The 23,843-nt window shown below is 41.5% G+C and overlaps 3 protein-coding genes across 9 annotated transcripts in view; 1 reads left to right on the top strand and 2 right to left on the bottom strand.

Moving 5' to 3' along the window:
* Nucleotides 1-4,984, top strand: part of LOC138718773 (uncharacterized protein DDB_G0283357-like) — a 29,014-nt gene extending 24,030 nt beyond the window's left edge. For 5 of the 6 annotated variants that reach the window (XM_069853327.1, XM_069853330.1, XM_069853331.1 and 2 more), the window contains one exon: nt 193-1,214. The gene's annotated coding sequence lies outside the window, so the exon portion shown is untranslated. Of the gene's footprint in view, nt 1-192; nt 1,215-1,993; nt 2,036-2,625; nt 2,714-3,076 lie in introns of those variants that run through there. The other variant, XM_069853328.1, reaches the window with a different exon arrangement.
* On the bottom strand, nt 3,251-13,729 carry PDCD6 (programmed cell death 6). Of its 2 annotated transcripts, none has more exons than XM_069853334.1 (6): nt 13,608-13,729; nt 10,412-10,473; nt 6,798-6,842; nt 5,667-5,819; nt 4,874-4,983; nt 3,251-3,798 (listed from the first exon to the last, which is right to left on the bottom strand). In XM_069853334.1, the coding sequence occupies exons 1-6, from the start codon at nt 13,688-13,690 to the stop codon at nt 3,700-3,702; spliced, it is 552 nt and encodes a 183-aa protein (XP_069709435.1). In that variant the 5' UTR covers nt 13,691-13,729; the 3' UTR covers nt 3,251-3,699. The 2 variants fall into 2 exon arrangements, with proteins under 2 accessions (XP_069709435.1, XP_069709434.1); XM_069853333.1 differs by having other exon boundaries at nt 5,661-5,819.
* A 2,874-nt stretch (nt 13,730-16,603) lies between these two features.
* EXOC3 (exocyst complex component 3) overlaps nt 16,604-23,843 on the bottom strand; it is a 30,608-nt gene continuing 23,368 nt past the window's right edge. Inside the window, exons 10-13 of the mRNA XM_069853335.1 lie at nt 22,076-22,198; nt 19,359-19,520; nt 17,906-18,033; nt 16,604-17,464 (exon numbers count right to left, since the gene is read on the bottom strand). Coding sequence (XP_069709436.1) covers nt 17,293-17,464; nt 17,906-18,033; nt 19,359-19,520; nt 22,076-22,198 — 585 coding nt within the window. The 3' untranslated portion in view covers nt 16,604-17,292. The remainder of the gene's footprint in view (nt 17,465-17,905; nt 18,034-19,358; nt 19,521-22,075; nt 22,199-23,843) is intronic.

The following is a 23,843-nucleotide window of genomic DNA, read 5'->3' on the forward strand; positions in this document are numbered from 1 at the left end:
GGTGGGCACATGCTACTGTATAGCTGTCATCGGGTCTGAGGCAAATGCAAACTATGCTCATGGTGCTAGAATTAATGAATTACTAGGTAGCTAGTTAATAGTAAAACTTTCTTTTTAACATTCTCTCTGCTGTATAATGTGAAGTAACATGAAACAGAAGTAACTTTAAATGTTTTTATCTCCCTTTTCTAGAACTAAATATTCAGACATTAGTCAATGTGCTAGTAGAAACTAGAGGAAAAGATTAAGGAGCAACAACAGCTGAACTTGAAACACAGGAACAGATTCAAGAATCTCCATCTCTTGGCTTTCAGGAAAGAGACTGCATTTAATTCTGTCTTTGGTTTTGGGAGGGGGAGGAGAGGTAGGGTTTAATTTTTTACCATGTGAAGTGTAGCTGGACCACAAACCTGCACATAATGAAGGTGAACGTACTATTTTGTTTAGACTTTTTAAAATGTATTTGTTATATCTTAGGATATTACAGAAAAGAAGTCTTTTGTTACTTTTTGGAAATATGTTAATTTTATTCAGTCAGCAAAAAGCTTTTAACTCCCTTCCCAACTCAGAAGAAAAGATTTACTTTTATGTTATCTGCTTGGGAAGAATATTCACTGAAAATACAGGTCCATTGCATGAAAATGCAACAAATGTAAGGCCAGTTCAGTTAATTTTTAAGGCTTTATAATTGGCATGTTTTTAGAAATTGATACACTACAATTCTGTTCAGACCAAGAAAGGAGAATGTCACAGCAAATGTATTCTCCCTTTTAACGTGATGCTGTATGAGGAAAAATTAATCTGTTCTAGGGAACTGGCATGTAATGGGACACATCACTTGCTTTCATTTTTGCAGAGTGAAGAGAGATGTGTGAAATATATGCAGATTCTGTTATTATGTTGTTGAATGAAGTGGTTACAAATTGAATTCAAAATCTCATTTGATTGATTGATCCATACTAAAATAAAAATTCTTGCTTCTTTCTACTGGCAAAAGCTTCCAGTGAAATAGGAGAACCTATAAGGCAATCAGCTAATCAGAAATACTGACCAGTTTATGATGTAAGTAAGTGATCTGTTCTTATGTTCTCTTTTCTCCACACTTCTGAGGCACATTTTCATAAATGCCTGGCTTTAGACGTCTACTTTATATAATCAAATCCTGCTTACATGGAGCTAGAGAAAAGAAGTAAAGTGAGACAGTTTACTCCCCAGTGTCTGTTTTCCTTTTCACTGCTGAATTGTGGACTATCATTTTTCTTCTTAGCCATGCCTGAAATATTTCTCTGCCTCTGTGCATTAAATACTTGTGCTAAACAAGGGTTACTCTTCATGAACTGCCATAATATCTTTTTGTGTTCAGTAAAATAGCCTTTTTAACAAAAAGGCAACAGAGCAATTTATTACAAGGCATATAAACTTGATTCCCTAAAATTCTCCTTCTGTAATTGTTTTGCTTGTCCATCAGAGAAGATCCACTCTCCTTTTTCATTCCTGTTTACTACTTCTGTTTCAGTAGTTTCTAAGGGCATAGTCGGAGTAGCTGTGCCTTATACTTTAATCCACTGAATTACACAGCAGACCATCTTGCTTCAAGGGAAAAGATACTATTTTCTACCACAGGTGCCTGCCAGAATTTTGATTTAAAACTCTGCGGGACTGATCAGTTTTAATCAACTTTTAAAAATTATGAGAAGTTACTTGAATGTTACTACCATAGGGGTTTTGTAACACTGAAAGTGCAGCATATCTAAAATACTGAAACTCTAGTAAAAAACGTTGCTACAAAATGTTACTGCTACAACTCTCTCAGTTCAAGTTAAGACCATTTTGTCTGAGGTTGTTGTGGAGAGCTTTTTTTTGCCATTTCTCAATCCCTTTTGGGATTTTATTGTCCTAATGTGTATCCTGGTGGCGTCCGGCTGCTGGGTCATCTCTGCCCAAATGAGATGCTCTTTCCACATACAAATACCCTTCTTATTTTTCATTCTAGTGAACAGTTCCTGTCCCTGCTTGCCGTTGGGTCCTGCACTAGGTAAACGGTGCTGGCATTTTGAAAGGGGGTTGGAGTAGTGACCAAGTTAAGAGAGGAAATCCTTTTAGCATTGATTTACTAAAGGTTTCCTGAGCTGTAGATAGCATTTGGAGTCTTGTAAATACTCTAAATGCCCTTCACTTCTCTGTTTCACTTTTCACGTCTTACCAGTGAACTTCCTGATATGATTGTTGGTTCTTATAAACAAGCATTAACACATAGGGATTTTTTTCTAATCTGATGTTATCTTGTAATATGCACTGCGAGCCTGCCTTACCTCTTCTGTGCAATTACTTCCCGCAGTATGGTGTTAGTTTCTTTCAATCACTTGGTGGAGCCAGTTTCAGCTGCATCATTGCTTTCTCCTTAATTCTCTTTTTACTTTTTTTCTTCATAAAGAAGAAAGGAAAAAAAGAGAATTTCCTATCTTTGGAAATGAAGAGCATCAGTGTGCAGTTTTTGTATGGATATTGGCCTGGGGTCTGCCCCTTGGCACTCCCAGGTGTGACGGATGTTTGGTCTGTAGCTGTCACCTCTGCAACTGGTTTGAGACACTTGGGAATAACGCTATAACATTAACTTCTGTTCAGGCAGGTTCTCTTTCCATGTGTGGATCCAAACTTCCTCTGCATCATCTCGGGGTACCTGCTTGATTACCCTGACAGCATCAATTTACATGTAACTATGTGTGTAATTATGAAATCGGAAACAAGAGGGCAGGAGGTGGGGTTTGCCTGCATGCTGGGAGCTGGGGGAGGGGAGAGGGCTTAGGAATAAATTGGTACTGCTAGCTTCAGAAAAAGCCTTTGGATAAAAGCTAAAAGCTCTTGCCTGTAAAAATATCCTGAAGAGCAGCAGTTACAGGCAAGTCATGGTGTTGTTGAGTATTTTTAAGTGCTCTCGATAGTGCCAGTGTAAGATTTTCGTAGAGCAGTCTAAGAGAACTTGTTAACTTCTCTTTGCTTCCTCCAAACTGCATCTCCAAAGTGGCTGCAGGAGATGCTGCGCAACAGCCCTTGGTCATTACTTTTTTTGCTTCAGATTTTCCACTGTGCGATACCCTAAAAGGAGGCAGCTAGAAGATAAAATGTTGGGGCAAGGAAAAAAAGGCTCTCGCTGTTAAGGAGGAAAACCCCCTGAACCATAAAAAACGAGAATACAGAAATCACCCCCCTTCTAAAAAGAGCTGTACAAAAGTGAAGTAGACTGTAAAAGTTGATCTAATATTTTTACTTAATTTTAAACTCTGTATTAAAAATTAATACATTAAACTCTTATAAAAGTAAGGCACATGCAAAACATGTTGTGCAACTTCTGACTTTCAACTCTTTTACAAACTAACAAGCATTATTTTAATTTGGCATTTCTAAGGAGTCACTCTCCCCCCATGCAGGATATGTGGAACAAGGTTAGATTTGACATTGCACCAGTTAACTCGAGCTGCTGTGCTTTCTGTACTACAGAGTAAGCAGATATGGTCACGTTGTACAGTGATAAAAAATAAAACCCAACTCAAGTACAGATTCTGAAGGTGACGACCAACATACAAAATTTAAGAACATGACGTTATATGCATTATAATACATCAATAATCTTATTCAGTACAGGATGATTTGGCAACTCCAGCCTGGGTGATGCCAGTGTGCAATTCCTAGTTATCAGTGTCATACGATGCTGAAGACCATGGAAAGATATTGCTCATAGGACACCTGAATCCAGCCGTCCTGGTCAGTGTCGTATCGGCGGAACACATCAGTCAGTCTCTGAAAAGGGGACAAAAACCCACACGTTTTTGTGCATCGGGAAAGTTCTGACTGGGATGTATTCCCCTCGCCACTTAGGTTTCTGTAGCTTTATGAACACCTACTGTTCATTCCCTCTGTGGACACTTTACAATCCTGTGTGTGTCTCATGCCTGTGCTGGGGAGCAGATCTGATTCTTAAAACTGCAGCCAGTCATCAATAAGAACAACAAACCACCTGCCTGCAAGTAACAAAGATACTGCTGCTACAGGGCACTCCCTGTCTCTTCATCTAGGGGATCCCAAGATAGCTTAAGATGCTGTTGCCTTGCTGGCCAGTGTCAGAAGAGAAAGACTCTTCCTATCCTACTCACCCTCAGCTTGTTCACTGCTACAGTTTCCCAACGTTTCCCTAAAGTCCCACAGTTCAGAAAAATCAGAGTTGCTTAGAGAAACCTTAAGGGCTGAGGTGAGGAATCATCCAGTATTTTCTAAACAAAGGAATACAGCTGCAAAACTACAGTTCTCTCTCTCTCTCTGTGTATAAGTATATATTCACACATGCATTTCTATTGCAGAAAGGTTTTTTGGTTTTGTTTCTTTTCCTCTTTTAAATATCTTTTACTACTATTACACCTGCAGGAACAGCAGTGACAAAAGACTGAATAATTCAGCTTCTAGGTCAAATTCCTTTTAGTCAGAGCATTAAACAGAGAGATATACAAAAATATAACAATTCAGATTACAAGAGACAGTTATGGGCACCAAGTTTTAAACACACCCAAGACCCCACAGAAGCGTGTATTAAGCTAAAGGAAATACCAGTGTTTTAAAACACTGAGACTATTCTATGTTTTTTTTGCTCCATAAAAAGAAATACTTAACAGGTCAAGGAAATTCTATCAAATTTACTTTAAATATGAATGGATAACAAGGGAAGACCAATAAGTGAAGATGATTCTAGCAGCTCATCTATACTTTATCCAAATGATTTATAAGCAAGTTCTAGATCTAATATTACAGTTATATTAAGAGCCATAAGAACCGTAACGTGATTTTTTTCCACATTGGCATTAAAGTCCATCTCCTTTCTTACCTGTAAAACAACACAGCACTGAATAAAGTCATCAAAAGCAACTTGTCCTCTTCCTTGTCTGTCAAATTTCCGAATAAGGATATCATAGAATTGATCAGACAGTCGGTAACCTTGGAAAAAGAGAAATGCTTTAGAAGGTTTCAATTACTGCAGCCCTGTTAAAAGAACTGGGCTGTTTAGTAGGCGTGTGTCACAAAACCAGGAAACAGTAGGAGTCACAAGACACTTTTTCAGCCAAATATCTCCACTGCACAGCAAAGGTGTTACATGCATGTATTAAAAGCAGCACGCTTAATAATAATTATAGACAGAGTCACTGTAAACATAATTAATAATGGAAGTGACCAGCTGATTGAGGGAACAGTTTAGGGCTGCAGCGCAAGGTTTTATAAGTGATGAAAGATTTTTGCCATCAGAATGTGACTGTAGCAGAGCCAGCTGGGTTCCTTTAAAAAGCAGGAAGCTGTACCAAATACCTGTGTACGTTCAGACATTCCCTGAGGTATTGGTGATGCTCCCCAAGCAGCAAACGGGAGACAGAAAACACTCCCCAAGTGCACTGACACATGCAGTTTCTTATTTTTATTTTTTTTTCATAAAAGAAAATAGCTTAAAAAGGCGAGCCTGTGGCATGGGCATCTTTAAAAGTTACCTTAGGCCTGAAAGGATAACTGCATTTCACCTGCTTCATTTTCAGTCACATTTATGAGAACATTGCAGCCCTAAGTGCAAGGAGCTCATCAATGGCACAACCCAGTCATAAAAACTGTAATTACAAATGAATTACCAAAACCTGTTAGCGCTTGCTTTAGTTCGTTTTTATCAATCATTCCAGAATTGTCTCTGTCATACGTTCGGAAGACGTTCTGCCAGTCAGAGATGTACTTCCAGACGCCTGTGAATTCATTGAAGTTCACACCACCTTTGTTTTCTCTGTCAAACATGCCTGGAATCAAAAAATAAGAAACACGCATAAAACCTTAATCATACCACTCCTCAGTAAGATCTACTAGTTCTTTAAGAAGGCAGCAAGAGCGGTTTGTGGAAAGTACTAAAGACAGAAAAGAAGCTGCTAATACAGGGAATATTTTGGAAAGTTCTACCAAAAAAAGCAAGTAGTCATCCACTGAAGGAGGAAAACATAAAGCAAGATAAAATAGGACCAGAATGAATCACATGTTTCTTTTTCCTCGGTTTTCACCTCCAGTTTGAAAACATTTAAGGCCTGATTGAACATCAAGTGACAAAAAGGGCACGGGTGGGGAGTGCTCTTTTCTAAGGACACGTGAAAAAGTCTAAGACATTGGCTGCACAAAGTGCTGGGATATTCATCTGCATCTGACTTCCTGATAGTCACCTCTGCAAACAGCACGTCCCACACTAACAGAGCTCAGGCTGGTGATAAACGCTTACTAAAAACAAAGCAAAATATTTAGTCCTCGGATTTATGAACTGTATGATAGGAGAGATTATTTGTGTTTGAATTTTTATCCTGGTGTTCTCCGAACTATCATCTTCCACTCTCCTGGCAATTACTTCGGGATACTAAAGAATTAAAACATTTAAAGCTTCTGTTTGGTCTTCCTTTATCATATTGTATCAAAAGGCAAGACAGGAAAAGCAAGTTGTGAAAAAAAAAGCTATATATCTTTTTAGAATATTTAGGCTGACAATTTCTCCACGCCTGAACTACATTTACTGTCTCTTCAATAACTTTTCAGGCTATTTCGATAACCACATGCACGTGCATGCAAAGGGCAGTCCTGTATTATTCAAAAGGGAAAATATTTGAGTTTAACTTGCTACTCCTGGGCTGTGTAGAGGGGGGAAAAAAAAGCAGTGCAGCAACTGATCGCATTCTCAGTCATCCAAACAGATCACACAACAGCATCTTGGCTACTGTACATCACACAACGACACTCACCAAGAATGGACCTGACTGTTGCTGGATTAAATGGAGTCCACGTGCCTGAAACAGAAAGAATTACTTAGTTCCTCAATGTTCTGTTTTGATTAAAAAAAATGCTATCAAGCCAACAAATCAACCAAAAAAAATCAGATAAAACCTTAAAACAGTGAATTCAGAGCTAGATGGCATGGAGCTACTAGGTTAAGGCTGCTTTGAAGAGGTTATGTTCTTGACCATTCAGAGAGAACATTCAGAGATTTCTTCAGACCAAAGCTTTACAGACACTACACAGAAACCAACATTTTCTGGGCTGCACCAAAAAAACCCAAGCCTCGAAAGAGCTAGAAAGGATCGTTTCCGTTGCAGGTAGTCAGGAGGTATTGGATTAAAGGGAAGATCAAAAACTGAAGTCCCACTTTTTCTGCTGATGGGAGCTGAAGAGTTTCGAGTTGTAACTCAAACAAGGTCTCATATCTTTCCTCAATAAAAATCCATCTGCTTATTTCCTGTTAGACAGGTGGATGACTCCAGGGCACTCAGTTTCTGATGAATGAAAAGAAGAGGTTCCTAACGGCATAACCACCTAGTGCAGTTTAGAGTTCAGTTTAGTATAACCCCCACCTACAATGCTAAAACAATTAAGTGTTAGTTTAAATTAGTATTTTCAGACCAATAGTGTTGCTGCCTGAGCAGTCGTCGCCTGAAGAGGAGCTTTGCACTTCTGTGAATATTTAGAGGCTGGTCACTTTGGGATTGTTTTCACTTGGCCGGGAGCATTCCACAGTGCCAGGATGCATTAAGCTTTAAATTAAAAGAAATACTGTGCCTCATCTAGAATTTCCCCATCAGCTCTCTAGAGCCTATGAAGGAACTAGGAAGACCAAGAATTAAATTAACTGCGGTTGAGTGCAGGGACCACAAGGGAACCGGTAAGACTCTAAAGGTACTCTAGAGGCATTTGCAGTGACGCAGTTAGCTAACTAAGCAGGCTTTGTGAAGGCAAGGCTGCTGTGCTGGATCAGGCTGCAGTGGAGTAATTAGGGCTTAGACCAGTGCTGAGTTACTCCCAGGGAAGGGAAACTGTATCAGTGCAAATCTACAGCGCGTGTATCTGCTGTATCAGGGTAAGGCTACAGCTTTCCTACTGCCTTAAAACCTCAAGCTGCAGGCAGACGGTGACAGTTTGCACATAAGGAGAAACATAAGCTGACACAAGAGAGTCAAAATGGCTCTGAAGATGCTTAAGCAGTATTTTAAACAGAGAACATCAGTACCTTAGAGTTGTATGTCTCCTGACAAAAATAAAAAAAAGAATTTAATTATTAACAGAGTGCCGGCATTTAACTCTGCACAGAATAGAGGAAAAAGGGAAAACACAGTTTGCAATTTATCTTATTTCATGCTGAAATTTCAAGAGACTCATACAGGCACTATATATTGAAACCAGAGCAACTCCAGCGGTGAAGAACTGTACTGATTTCAGCCAGTTCCAATAAACAGTAAAAGCCTGTTCCCCTCCCCTGACTAGACCCTTAACTTTCTGTGGCAGCACAGAAAATCAAAACAAAACAAAACAAAACAAGGAAGCACAGGAGTTCATTGTGCAAACAACTGTATGAAGTGATGATCAGCCTCTCCTAGGTAAGCAGACTGTTATCTGTGTAAATGTGTTGAAAAGCTGAATGTAAAAATCACATTGAACTTGGAATCTGAATGAGAACTATGCAGACTTTTTTTAAGGTTTTAGAAATAAAACTAATAGAAAATGGAAATAAACAAATGTTTGATATAAAATAAATAAAAACTAATTTTTTATAAAACATAAAATAATAAGCTAAGCTAAAATAATGTAAAATGAACTAATGTTTAAAAACTAATGTAAAATAAACTAATGTTTATTTTGTAAAATAATGTAAATTTGTAAAATAATGTAAATAATGTAAAATTTATGTAAATAAACTAATGTTTATTTTACGTAAAAACTCTAATGTTTTATTTAAATAGAAATAAACTAATGTTTTTAGAAATAAACACATAACATTCTTTTAGCTCATGTTAGATGTTAGCCCATAACAGCTACTCAACTATCCATTAGAGTATATATTTTAAGAAGAATAAATAATAAATTGTTAGTGACGTTGCTGTAAAGATGCAGAATCTCTCAGAATGAAGGAAGCTTACAGTTCTGCAAGCGTTTTGTCTAATAGTGAATTCACTTGGGGATTCTTCATAATTGCAAAGCACTGAAACTGCTAATCTACACTGTAAATAAGGAAAGAAAAGAGTTCAGATGGTAATAGGCAGTAATGACACTTCAATCAGAAGATATTTAAAACCCACAGAGTTTAAAATGGCAGGTAAAGCCAGATTCCCAAACCGTTATAAACAGAACTAATTGTAAATGAAAACAGTGACTTAATCAATTTAGCTTAGCTTTTGCTGAAGCTGTTATTCAAAACAGTATTTTAGTTATGGATCAGGTGCAGCAGCTACAGTATATTTCTTTTAATCCATCAGATATTTTATTAAATTAATATTATAGTAACTCCAGTCTAGTCAAAAGACCACATTTTTACCAAAGAGACCAATCCAAATTTATTTTAAGTCAGGTGATTACTCACAAAAAGGAGCCTTTCAGTTTATATGCATTGCAGCCCATAACATCAGTTTAAGCCACTTTCAGTCACAAAGCACAAGGATGAAGGAATTAAACCTTGGGAGAAGGGGAACTTGATATGAACTCAAAGGTGCACAAATAGCTTCCATATGCACTTTTTCAGATTTCTGAGTGGAAAAAAACAACCACAAAGTACAGCCCTACCCACCCTAAGTCACCAGAGGAAAGTAAAAATAGGCTGCTGGAAAAATTTGTTGGTTTTTTATTTTGCTTCCATGACTTATTTGAACCTTAGTTACTCTTTAAACATTAGGACAGGGGACTGAGAGACTACTAGAAAGCTTTAATACTAGATCTAGAGAGGATCTTTCTTCTTTGTTAGGGAAAAAACCCAAAACATGCCTCATTTGGAAAAAAAATATTAAAAATTAACATCTTCAATTCCTGCACTGTAATGTATAGAAAGATTTTATGTGCAGTGAAGAGGTTGGTTGTAAGCATCTGATCTTTGTGCAGTATACACTGTATACAGTGATCCTTCCTTGTTAGAAAACAAAGGTTTGATGAGTGAGGAATATATAAATCACTGTTTATTACATCCCATATTTAAACCAGAGAATGGTTTTTAGGCAGCAGAGCTGGAAAAAATAAAGGGATGTGTATTCTTCATTCCCTGAGTACAAATCGTTAATGTTTACAATAGGTACTCAGTTTATGATGCATTATTACTAATATGCACCGAACTCGGAGAACTTCTCTTGAAATCAAAATACCCCAAGAAGAGTGGGCTCAGCAAAAAAAAACCAAACCCACAAATACCAATAAAATAAAAATCAGGATTACCCACTTTTTTCAACCCCTTCAGGCTCTTCTTGTAGATTAAATAGCATTAATCGGTGGTGGGAGCATTCCACTCTCTGCTCCTAATCAAAGAATTCTGGCATGAAAGCCTCACATGAAATTTAGAATCACATATAGAATGAAGCACCTCACTGCTCATTTAAAGACTTACCATTGGATAATGCCTGCTGAAGTTCGTTATCAGATATTATTCCACTCCTATCTTTATCAACCCTAGGGAGGAAAAAAAAAGTGGTAAGCTTTAAATGGCTGAAATGAACAGGTGCCACTTACAGAAGACTTCAACATTCTGGTTCTTACTCACCAGATAAGAGAAATCTTTTCCTGAAAAGTCACTAACTGCCTTTTACTTGGTAAACCATTCACTGTTACTGCAAATTAAATGCTTCATTCAGACTGGTGAGACATTCTGGAACATGATAAAAGCTACAAAGAAAACCGCAAGACTGACTTATAAATGAAGAGACACAAACACACTGACAATAAAACAGTCTGTGTAAAATCCACACAGGAGAGTACTTTTTTGTGTTTATTTTTAAAAGAACTGCAGAGCAGCATGCTGGTCAAATCCATAAAATGCCTAACGTCAATGTAGTTAGTTGTTGGGTTCCCAGACTGAAGCCCCAGGTTAAGGACCCAGTTTCTTTCAGTAATGGAGAGAAAGCCACTAATATAAGCAGTTAAAAGTACTGAAAGAATCGACTGCAGGGCTTCACCCTTCCCTTTCAAGGTTCAGAAAGTGAAAAAGCACAGGTAGTTGCCAGTTTCTGTTCAGCCTCCACAGTCTACTGTCCTAGAGAATGAAGTTCTATCTCAAATTGAATAAACTAGATGATTTCTGCTCAAATAAAGGAGGATTGGTGGGGACTTTCCTCTATTTAATACAAGGACCTTCTCCTTGACGCTGACAGGTTTTATTTCCCCTTAGTTACTACAATTTCAAAGCAGAGTCCTGCTCAGCTGATTCCTCTGCAGAAGGTGTTTTTCTTCCTTCAGTCCTCGTCATCTTTTTCAAAACCTTTTCAGTTCATTGTTAGATTCCTTCCTCATCTCAAAAATTATATAACCCACATACAACATTCATATTGCAAACATAAGTTGTGCGCATAACATATTACATAATACGTATAATATGTATTATAATATAAAGGCAGTATCTTTTTTTCTTCTCCCACTTCTTTTCTAAGTACTTAAAATATTTTTTCTTACCTTTTATGAGCTCCTACTAAATGTTATACTGATATTTTCATGAAAATGTGTGATGACCTACTTATCTTGCTCCTGAGCATCATCAGTCAGCTTAGACCCCATTCATTTTATATATAAAATGATGCAAAGTTAAAGTGGGTCTTCTTCACGGACATGAGGTACACTCTGTCTGTGATATGGTGATCGTGACCTGGACATGACAGGTGATATGATCCAGTCATTCCGGACTGCAAGGAATTGTGGTCTCCAAGTCTTCATAGGCCTCACTGACTGCAGGAATTGGTTACTGTAAGCAACCTTCATCTGACAGTTCACCCTCTTTTACCCCAGTTCCTCCTAAACACATCAAAGGTCCCAGAACAGCTCCATCTGTCAGCGTGGCAGATGACCATGTACTCTTATTTTTAGTCAGTTATTTATCTGCTAAAGGACTCTGCCTTTCATTCTGTGTCTATGGATTTCTTCGAAGGCCTTTAATGCTAACATATGTTGAAAGGCTCTCTGCAAACCATACAGATTATATCAGTAGCATCTGTTCTAGACAGACACATACCTAACCCTTATCCAACATACTCAAGACTCACACAGTAGTTTGCCAGACAGCAATACTTTCAACAAAACCCATGCAACTCTCCTGATTAGCAACCTGATTTTAAATGGTTTCTACCGGGTTGCCTGGTGCAGACGTCAGACTGTTGATCTGTTTCTTTCTGTACCCTTTAAAAAAAGAAACTGCTTCATCCCTGCTTCCTCCATGTTCTCAGATGATGTGATTTTACGGAAAGCTGAGTCAGTAAGCTGCCACATTCCTGAGTCACTCCTGAGTTGCTAAGCAAATATTAGCCAGTTTTAGGAACGTATTACTGTTTGTCTGCTTAACCTCTTCTTGCTGTCGCTTGAGTTAAGATAGAACCTCTGACACTTCTCCCTTGACACGATACAAACGTGAAGAGCTCCTTTAGCCGGGTTACTACTACGGTCTTGACAGTGCGCATGCTTTTAACAGGGGCCTGCTGCCTGCCTTGCAAGTTCCTGTTCCACATGTACTTGAGCGAATATTACAGAATGGTTTGGGTTAGAAGTGACCTTAAAGATCACCCAGTTCCAACCCCCCTGGCCATGGGCAGGGACACCTCCCTCCCCCCAGATCAGGTTGCTCAAAGCCTCATCCAGCCTGGCCTTGAACACCTCCAGGGATGGGGGATCCATGACCTCTGGGCAACTTGCGCTGGTGTCTCACCACCCTCACAGGAAAAGAATTTCTTCCTAATGCCTAATCTAAACCTCCCCTCTTCCAGCTTAAATCACTACCCCTCACCCTGTCATCGCACTCCCTGATACAGAGCCCCTCCCCAGCTTTCTTGTACTTCAGGTACTGGGAGGTCGCTATAAGGTCTCCCTGGAGCCTTCTCTTCTCCAGGCTGAGAAAGGAACAGCCCCAACTCTCTCAGCCTGCCCTCCTAGGGGAGGGGCTCCAGCCCGCGGCTCACCCTCGTGGCCTCCTCTGGACTCAGTCTAACACATCCACGCCCTTCCCGTGCTGACAGCCTTAAGTTTTCCATTAAACATTGATCAGATCCCTTTTTCCATGTTTTCTGTACGTTGACCCTCCAGACTTTACAAACCTCTCTGGATTCTCAAAGGCCGGGGAAAGGAGAAGGAGGGAGGGGGAGAGGGGGGAGGAAGATGGGGGGGCAAGAGTGGGGAAAGGAGGGGGGAGGAAAGGAAAGGGAGAAGGGGGAAAAGAGGGAAAAAAGGGGGGGAAAGGAGAGAGGGAGGAAGGGAGGAGAAAGGAGAGAGAGGGAGAGGAAGGAGGGGGAGAGGAGGGAGAGGAAAGGGGGGAGAGAGAGGGAGAGGAAAGGGGGGAGAGAGAGGGAGAGGAAGGGGGGGAGAGGAGAGAGAGGAAGGGGGGGAGAGGAGAGAGAGAGAGGAGGGGGGAAAGGAGAGGGGGAGAGAGAGACAGAGAGAGAGACAGAGAGAAAGAGGAAGGGGGGAGAAAGAAAGTGGGAGGGGAAGGAGAGAGAGAAGGACAAGAGAGGGGTAAGCGGGGGTGGGAAGGAGAGCAGGAGGAAGGCGAGCGAGGGGATCAGGCTCCCCACAGCCCCCTTAGGGCGGCAGGCGACGCGGCTCGGCCTCACCTCTGGAAGACGTTCCACAGGAAGGAAGGGTCTGGCAGGGCGGCCCCGCCGCCGCCGGGCCTGTACGGATACCCCGCCGCCATGGCCGCCCCGGCCGCTTCCGGCACCGCCTGCCGCCCCGCCCCGGGGACCCCGCGGAGAGGGGGCGGGGCCACGGGAAAGGGGCGGGGCTACGGGTAGGGGGCGGGGCCACGGTGAAGGGCCGGGGCCGTGGAGGGGGTGCGGCTACAGCGTGGGGGCGGGGCCACGGGGAGGGGGCGTGGTCACGCCTTGGGGCGGGGCCTCCGCCGCCTCAGGGGACCCCAGAGGGGCCTGTGGGGGGCGGGCCGGTGGGGAGCTCGGCGGGAGGCCGCGAGGTGCGCTCGCAGCAGGGCGAGGGAGGGGGTTCTGCCCCTCGGTTCCTCTCCTGCGACACCCCCCCCGGAGTACCGTGTCCAGTTCGGGAATCCTCAGCGTTAAGAAGGATGTGGAGCTGTTGGAAAGGGTCCAGGAGAGGGCTGCAAAGAGGATCAGAGGGCTGGAGCTCCTCTGCTCTGAGGACAGGCTGAGAGAGCAGGGGTTGTTCAGCCTGGAGAAGAGAAGGCTCCAGGGAGACCTTCCAGTACCTGAAGGGGCTACAGGAAGGCTGGGGAGTGACTTTTACAAGGGCATGGAGCAATAGAATGAGGGGGAATGGCTTTAAATTGGAAGGGGAAAGATTAAGATTAGACATGAGACCCACCGGCTCATCGAGTCCAACCATTCCCATCAAACACTAACCCACGTCCCTTAGCACCTCGTCCACCCGTGCCTTAAACCCCTCCAGGGAAGGTGACTCAACCCCCTCCCTGGGCAGCCTCTGCCAGTGCCCAATGACCCTTTCTGTGAAAAATTTTTTCCTCATGTCCAGCCTAAACCTCCCCTGGCAGAGCTTGAGGTCATTCCCTCTTGTCCTGTCCCCTGGCACTTGGGAGAAGAGCCCAGCACCCTCCTCTCTACAACCTCCTTTCAGGTAGTTGTAGAGAGCAATGAGGTCTCCCCTCAGCCTCCTCTTCTCCAGGCTAAACACCCCCAGCTCTCTCAGTCGCTCCTCATAAGGCCTGTTCTCCAGCCCCTTCACCAGCTTTGTTGCTCTTCTCTGGACTTGCTCAAGAGCCTCAAGAAGAATTTCTTCACCATGAGGCTGGTGAGACGCTGGCCCAGGTTGCCCAGGGAAGCTGTGGCTGCCCCATCCCTGGAGAGGTTCAAGGCCGGCTTGGATGGGCCTTGGGGAGGCTGGTCTGGTGGGAGGTGTCCCTGCCCGTGGCAGGCAGGGGTGGAACTGGATGATCTTTAAGGTCCCTTCTAACCCAAACCATTCTATAATTCTGAGTCCATAATCCAGGCTCACATGGCATTCTGCCAGACTATCCCTCTTCCCTGGTTTCTGTAAGGGCAGGAGCCAACCCTGTGGCCGCGCTGTTTCAGGCAGGGAAGGGAAGAACTAAAGGGTCCCTGCTCAGGGGACAGTGTCACCAAGGAGAAATAGCTTAAGTTAAACATCCAAGAGATGCAGAGGAAGAAGGGGGGATAGAGAGAAACACAGCCCCATGAACCAGTTCCCTTGGACAGAAGACTCAAAGCACAAAGGGAGAGAAATTCAGGTACAGCCCAGGAGCCACAGTACTGACATGGGAGTTACCAAATTAGTATCACCTCAGTAATTCTCAGTGGAGGGCTGAACACAACCCTCCCAATCTCACCCTAATTCCTCTCTTCCATCTGCAATTTCTAGGAATAGCGTAAGGTCCTGTGGTTCCTGGGGTGCCTCCCAGCCTGCTAAAACTCAGATACAGAGGGCAGGAAGGCTCTGCAGATGGACCTGGACAGGATGGATTGATGGGCTGAGGCCAACTGTATGAGGTTCAATGGAGGCCAAATAGCACATCTCGCACTTCAGTCACAACCCCCTTCAATGCTGCAGGCTTGGGGAAGAGTGGCTGGAAAGCTGCCTGGTGGAAAAGGATCAAGGGTTGCTGGGCAGCAGCTAGCTGAACCTGAGCCAGCAGGGTGCCCAGGTGGCCAAGAAGGTCAACAGCATCCTGGCTTGTATCAAAAAAGGTGTGACTAGCAGGAGTAGGAAAGTGAATGTGCCCCTGTACGCAGTGCCCGTGAGGCCACAGCTCCAACACTGTGTTCAGTTTTGTGCCCCTGAGTACACAACAGACATTGACTTGCAGAGTCCTGTCCAAAGCTGGTGAAGGATCAGGAGAACAAGTCCTATGAGGAGCAGCTGAGGAAACTGGGATTGCTTAGCCTGGAGAAAAGAAGGCTGAAGGAAGGCCTTACCTCTATCTACAAGTACCTGAAAGGAGGCAGTAGTGAGGCAGGTGCTGGTCTCTTCTCCCAAGTAACAAGCAATAGGACACAAGGAAAAGGCCTCAGGTTGCACCACGGAGGTTTAGATTGTACACTATGAAAAATTTCTTTACCAAAAAAGTGGTGAAGTGTTAGAACAGGCTGCTCAGGGAAGTGGTAAAGTCTCCATCTCTGGAGGTGTTCAAAAACCACGCAGAGGTGGCACTTCAGGACATGGTTTAGTAGGCAGGGTGGCGTTGGGCTGAGAGCTGGAGTGGATGATCTTAAGAGGCCTTTTCCAACCCTCACAATTCTTTAGCAATGTGGTGCTCTACTGAGCAGGCCTAATCTTTTGGGACATTCTTCTCCTGTCACTGAAAAAAGCCACAATCTTTGTTTTATCCTTTGTCCAAACTGCTGACCTTGCACCTATCTCTTCTAGGGTAATGAGGAGGCAGTGAGAGGGGTCAAAGGCAAGAAGGTTTGGGTGCTCACAGACCAAACACACCACATAAACAATAAGCATTAATCTCAGAATACCGTGGAAATAAAAAACCCCAAACATTTTATCTTGTGTTTTCAGAAAACTATTAAATTCAAAGTTTATTCACACTTGAAACAAAGATTTAAATCTACTGTAAATCTGTAAGGATGCAAAGAATAGGCAGCTGAAGATAGCAACAGCTTAACATTTTATTGAGCTGGTTTAGCTTTATGTGCTGTTTTTAGTGAATCAGTGAAAAAAAAAAAAAAGATGTACCTCATGTATCTTTATGCATTTATTCTCCTTATAATCAAATTGCACGGCAGCAATTTCATTCAGTCCCTTAAGTCAGGAAACTGATTTCATAATTAACTTTTCTGCAATAAACTATTTTACACCAAAGTAAGTACATACACAATGTATAATGTGAAAGCGGATTGAGGACATTAATACATGCTCAATGCAGTGCCATATAACGACAGTTCTGAAGGAGCCTGCTTAGGTATTGTAAGCGATGTATGTTAGTATATCCAGCACTAATACAGCTCGGTTGGTTTTGGTATAATTATCTTTATATGGCATTGCAGAGCACCGTGCAAACACACTCCATGAGAAAAACCCATGTGCTGACAGCAAAAAACAGCTGTAACAAATGGGTCGGTAAAAAGCCCCCTGCCCATTTGAAGCTTCATTTTTCAAACATGATCTTTACATCCATCTGCTTCCAGAAATCTTATTACATTTCCCCATAACCAAGTCTTTAGAAACATGCCTAGCAAATGTCAATGTATACTGAACTTCACTCAAGAGCACGACCAGATTTGCTCTCAAAAATTTCAAACCTGTTGATCCCAGACCAGTAATGCACAAACACAGCGTTGCCAGTTACTTAAGAAGTTTTGGCACAGTTAGAGTAGGAACTGTAATTTCTTTAAAAATTGGCACATAGTTTGGATTCGGTTGGCTTGGACCTTGATCCAAAGTCTCAATGATAGTCTGCTTCATATCTCTGCTGGCATCACCTCTCACTGTCAGCAAAGCTGCAATATGGTCATCCCTGCCAGAGGAAAATGGTAAAACTGGCATTAATAGGAAAATTCGCACAAGTAAAATTTTTGTCAAAAAACATTGTGTAGCTGGCAATCCTTTCACTCAGTTTCATCAGATGCTTTAATTCTTCATCAGATCCTTAGTCACTCAGAATTGTCTTTTCCAACTCAATATAAAGTACTATTTTGGCTGCTCTTAGGACTTTAAAACACATTTTATCCTTCCAAAACACAGAATGGAAGCATTTTCATTATTCTTAGGTGCTTAAGTGTGCATAACTCCTAGTTCAGGTGACACACATTATATATTTGCATTGCTTTTCATAAGAAAGTGGCTACATTCTGAAATATGAAAAATAAGAACGCCTTGTTTTAAAATTAACCCGAGACTGCAAAGAAACTATAATGTTATCTACCTAACTTTTAACTTCAAGGCCAAAGAGCATTACCTGATATCTGGGTATTTACTGACTAACGTTGAAACTTCCAGATAGAGCAGCGAAGGATCAGTTAGCTTGATAACCTCTGCAATGGCTTCAATGATGTCACAGAGTCCTTCTGTGTCCTCTCCAGAGCCCTGCAAGATGAAAAGTAAATTAAAAAAAAAAATCTTCAAAACAAAAGTAATCTCCCCTAATAGCTATTAAAATCCCTTTAATTAGTAGTTTGTCTGACAATGCTCTTGAACTCCCCAAACAGCTAAATTTTCAGACATTAAGAAAATAAAATATTTGTGAATTGTCACCATAAGCCTCTTCCCCCTCTGTCTTCTTCATCCAGAGACCTACCTTCAGACTATCAACAAAGCCACCTTTTACAAATAATATGTTGTATTTATCCACATGGTGATGTATTCCAGTCTTGAATTTTTGGTAATTTGCTTGGAGATTAGGAATAGTGGATGTGAAAGCCAGACCTCTTCTGCAACTTTACTTATAAACTGGCCCTACATTAGCTTCTTTCTAGTCATCTGGCCACCAAGGCAGCTTTCAACAATCGATAACTGAATTGCAATATCTCTTTAATCTCTGGGCTATTTCAGGGCTGTTAGTTCCAGGTCACCTGGTCCTGCCAATCCAGTAGTGTTCATTTCATTTATTCCATAACCTCTTCTATCAACGCCTTAACCTCAAACACACCTTACACAGAATCCCACATAATAAAGGACTCTGATGCAGGAGTTGCCCCACCATCTCCCACAGAGATGAATGCCCCCCACCCTCCAGTTTTTCAGGCTTTATCTTTCTCTATATTTTTTTTTTTTGCATATTGTCATCTGTTGGCTTTCCAACAGATTCCTGCTTCTTATGCAGTTAAAATACATAATCTAGTATTCATTTTAGGCCCATTTGTACATCAGAAAGGGCCAACTCTCCATAGGGAGGGTTAGGAGCTCCTCACATAGAACTGTCCCCACAGAGAGTTGTCCCAGACTCCTTGTACCTTGTTTCTCAAATACCATTTTTGGGCTGTCTCTTCTGTTTCTTCTGCATTTTAAATGGGGTCAACATACTTGTGTTGTTGATTCTAATAAAAACCGCATTTCTTCATTCCAGCCAGGAAAAGCGAAGCCCAATTACCTTTTTAAACAAACGACTGCTTTGTTATTGTACTTACTACTATGAATTCAGGGTACCCGTCTCTGTGAGGTCATTCAAACATTCAGCTGCTGAGAGCTGTATAAACACAAAGCAGTAAAAACTGGTGCTCTGGAGCTTTTGCTGCAGGTCTGCGTGTGTTCAGAAACTGTCTGTGGTCTCAGTTGGGATCCTTGATATTCACAAGTCACCCATAGCACAATAGGGACATGGAGTTCTAACTCAAACCATTTTCCCGAAGCAATAAACGTACAGTTTATTCTAAATTACCAGGTTAACAGCATTACTGAAAGCAAATACTTACAGCTGCAAGCTTCTTAAACAGAAATCTGAACTGTTCGGCTTCTTTGATCATTATTTCTGCACCCTCTTTTCTCTCTTCTGCATTTTTGAAGGATATACGTTTTAACATGATTGCTCTGATGTATTCCACAACCACTCTCCGATGGGCCTCAATAGTCATTGTCTGAAAGAAAAGAAAAAAAGGTGGCGGATTTTGCCAGTGATACTTGCAAATGTAGATACTGTGTTTAGTCTCTGAACAATTACTAAGCTTTAAAATGTGCATTTGCACTTACTCACCAGCATACAGGTTTTGCTAATACTACATATTTTGAGTGGCTTTAGGTTTTTGTGATGCTAACAGAAATGAAAATCTTGTCCTTCCCTAATGAAAAGTACGTGCCAATTATGAGAAGGAGGAACAAACCTAAGATACCTCTAAAGACCTGTCTGAATTATTTTTGAGGAGCATCAAAATTAGAAGAACAACAGTGAAATAGTTTGGATGACCTTTAGAACAGACCTGTGCTTGGCCTTGCAACCTTGCTCTTTATATCTGGTCAAGGAACGACCAGCCATTGCAGAGGCTTCTGCTGGAGAACTCCAGTACATTGCATACAGCGTTGCAAATTGTGCCTACATTATCTGTCTGCTAAGAAGCCTGAGAGACAGCAGCAATCACTTTCTCACATCTCCCTCGACTGATATGCTGTTTCTGCACTTGTCTTTTTACAGGAGGCAGCTATGAGTGACCAAGTGAAGTACCTGGTATTGGTGCAAGAGTAATGCTGAGGTTTGGAAATAAAGAACAAAGCAAAAAACCCAAAGCTTTTACATGTGTTTTTCAACTCTAACGTAAGAAGAATCCTTAAGCCCCACAAGTCCTCAGATGTTTTTTTTCCCCCCTGCTAAGCACTGTAGCAAAGTTACTTATGATTAAGAAAAAACCTGTATAACAGGTAGTCACAAACTTTTTATAAATTTTATTAGTATCTATCAAGCTTTAGTTTCTACCAACATGTTCTTCAGTCAAAACTTTGGAGAAAGGTCTCAGAAAAAGTGAAAAAAACCCCACCCAAACCCAAAAGACAAAAAGATCGAAAACAACAGACTGAAGTACTGGAAGTAACAGCCCTCGTCCAGGACCCAGAAAATATTTTCAAATCTTGCTCTCAAGCCTGTGCAGAAATACCAGAGTTTACTGTTTGTTCAGGGATGGCTGCTCTGGCACTAGTAGAATTGATGCTAACGCACAGAGGAAAATTAACTGCACAAAATGGACTGTAGGAGACTGACATGTAGGCCATATCCCACTGAAAAGTAAGTGAAGAACAGCTCTACTGCAACTCAGCTAAAGAACACTCGAGAAGAGCCAACAGCGTGATGACAGGGCATTCACTTTACATGTGAGGAACACTGCAAAGCAGAATGCCTGTAAGATCCAGATGCCCCCGTTTCAGAAAAGCGTCTTTCTGCAGATGCTCTGTTCGTGTGACTTAAAAGTTGGATTTTCAGAACAGTGTTAACCAAGAATATTTTAAAACCAGAAAGCTAGCCCACCCCAAACGAGGGAAACAAATGTGTGTTTCATCCAGTGCTAGAACACAGTGTCTTCTGTGGGAGATTTTTTCGTGTCGGGAGACAGTGGAATAGCAGGTATGATGAGTGCCAAAGAACGTGCTTGTCATCTTCTTCCCCATAAGGTGGCAATAAAGGCTACATGATGAAACACATCTGATTGCAGAGATCGGTGTTAACACTTAAAGAAACTCATGCCAAGCACTAGTACCTCACCGTAACAAACCAAATCTGGAAAAGAAAGCTGATCCATGGATACAGACTAATTTTGGGATTGACCTAACTTCTTTTGTGTGCTTTTTTCTTGACTGAAAATGCGTATTATTTACTTACATAATAAGGCCTCTAGGATCGGCAAATATTGAAGGTTTAAGAGGTCATCAGATGAACTGTAAGCAGTTCCCATTATGTCTTTAAGAGTTAAGGTAAGAAAAAGCCCGTGTATGATTTTGAGACTGTCTTTTAAGCACTCCTACTTAGTAAGGATTTGTTCAAAGGCCTCACCTAAATCCTGATCTTGCTAGTTAACTACACAAGACTGACTTTAATTCCATAAAGGATAAAACCAACTACAGTAACACTAAAGATTAAAGCATAACAGAGAAATCCAGATATGCATCGACATAGTGCAAGAAAAGAAAATTAAGATGACCTAACCTCACACATCGTGCTGCTGTAACAGCACTTTAAACCTGAGTTATGCATTTGTTAAACCTTGTAGCACCAACTTCACTACGCCTCATTGTACCTACTAAAACTAGGAATTACAGAATGTGCATCTATAAAAAAAGTAATTATAGGCCAGAAAAAATAGTTTCAGAAGAGAGAATTTTATCTGACTATAAACTTCTGGGGAAAGGTAGAAAAGTTAAAGCTGGTAAAAATACAATCTTGTAACATGCCAACACATTTTCTGGACTAAATCCTGCAACTCTGATCTGTCTTTGACAATATTAAAGTGCTGTGAACAAAAAAAGATGAGAGAGAAGTATTAGATTTGGACTTCTGTGATATGATCATGAACATTTTTTTCATTTCCAGTGATAAATCAATTGCAATTTCTATATTCCAATTATGAATCCCATTCAGTCTTCAGAAATTCCAGACCAACATGATATTTGGAGTACATTAGCAAATTATCATAGAATATTTTGCACCTACCTTTTTATAAGGCTTTTTTATTCTTGCAAAGTCATTGAAATAATCCTCCACGGTGACACAGATCGTCCCCACTGCATTAGACCCCATCAACCACTTCTTTGTCATCAGCTCATTGAGATGTGGCTAAGAAGGTAACAAACAAGTGGTCAGAACAAATGTTGACACTTTCATCATTATCAGTCCAGCTACAAAAAAAAACAGGAGACGATTTTAAGTGTTATACATGTCTACACTACACTCCTTCAAGAGGACTAAGCAGTTAATATAGAAAAATTACGTGACCAGTTGCCACAGAGCATTACCCTGACACACACTGGGTGTATATGTAAACCAACTGCACTAATCGGAGCATTTGTTTCACATGAGTTCTCTGAAATTCTTTATTACATCCTGTACCTAAATCACAGGATTATTGGGTTGGAAGGGACCTTAAAAACCACCCAGTTCCACCCCGCCTGCCATGGGCAGGGACACCTCCCACCAGAACAGGTTGTCCAAGGCCCCATCCAACCCGGCCTTGAATACCTCCAGGGATGGGGCAGCCACAGCTTCCCTGGGCAACCTGTGCCAGCGCCTCACCTCCCTAATCATGAAGAATTTCTTCCTAGGGTCTAGTCTAAATCTTCCCCCTCCAATTTAAAGCCATTCCCCCTAGCCCTATCACTACATGCCCTTGTAAAAAGTCCCTCCTCAGCCTTCTTGTAGGCTCCCTTCAGGTACTGGAAGGTTGCTATAAGGTCTTCTTGGAGCCTTCTCTTCTTCAGGCTTAATAACCCCAATTCTCTCAGCCTGTCCTCATAGCAGAGGTGCTCCAGCCCTCTGATCATCTTTGTAGCCCTCCCCTGGACCCGTTCCAACAGTTCCACATCCTTCTTATGTTGCGAATTCCAGAACTGGACACAATACTTGAGGTGAGGTCTCGCAAAAGAGGACTAGAGGGACAGAATCACCTCCATTGACCTGCTGGCCATACTTCTTTTGATGCAGCCCAGGATATGGGCTGTGAGCGTGCACTGCTGGCTCATTTCGAGCTTCTCATCAACGAGCACCCCCAAGTCCTTCTCTGCAGAGCCGCTCTCAATCACATCATCCCCCATCCTGCATTGAAACCATGGATCGCCCCAACCCAGGTGTAGGACTTTGCACTTGGCCTTACTAAACCTCATGAGTTCATGTCTACGCCAAATAAAATAATTAAGGACCAAGGACAAAATTTGCATAAAACCCGATAATTCCTTTAAAAATTCCTTTAAACCTTTAAGCACTTTAAAACTGTTGTGATAATTCAACTTCATGCTTGATTTCTTGAACTTCTACTGGCTACTCAGTTGTTCCTCTTTGATGGCCCCACAAACTTCCTCTGCCTATACCAAACTGGGATGCCTATATGCTTTACTCCTTTCCCAGAATTCCACAACAAATAATTCCAGTATCCTCTATATCTACATACTCATCTTGCTTTGTTCTCCCCAGAAGAAAAACTGTTTACATCTTAGAGCACGGTATTTTATAAATTATAATAGTGACATGAAGCTTGAGGTTAACAAATTTCAAAGAACATTCATTAGAGTAGACGGGGGGGTCTTCTCATGATCAATGAACACTGTCAGTGAGAAACAAAGGTTTTTCTTAAGAGCTGCAAGCTTTAAATAAACACTGCTCCCACATCTATCTTACTATGAATCATTAGAGGGGTTCACATTAGTTTGAAACATTATTACAAACCTAAGAAGTCCCAGAGTATCTTTCTTCACCCCTCACATTTCTT

The sequence above is a fragment of the Phaenicophaeus curvirostris genome, chromosome 3 (assembly GCF_032191515.1).
Source record: "Phaenicophaeus curvirostris isolate KB17595 chromosome 3, BPBGC_Pcur_1.0, whole genome shotgun sequence".
NCBI classification, from domain to species: domain Eukaryota; kingdom Metazoa; phylum Chordata; class Aves; order Cuculiformes; family Cuculidae; genus Phaenicophaeus; species Phaenicophaeus curvirostris.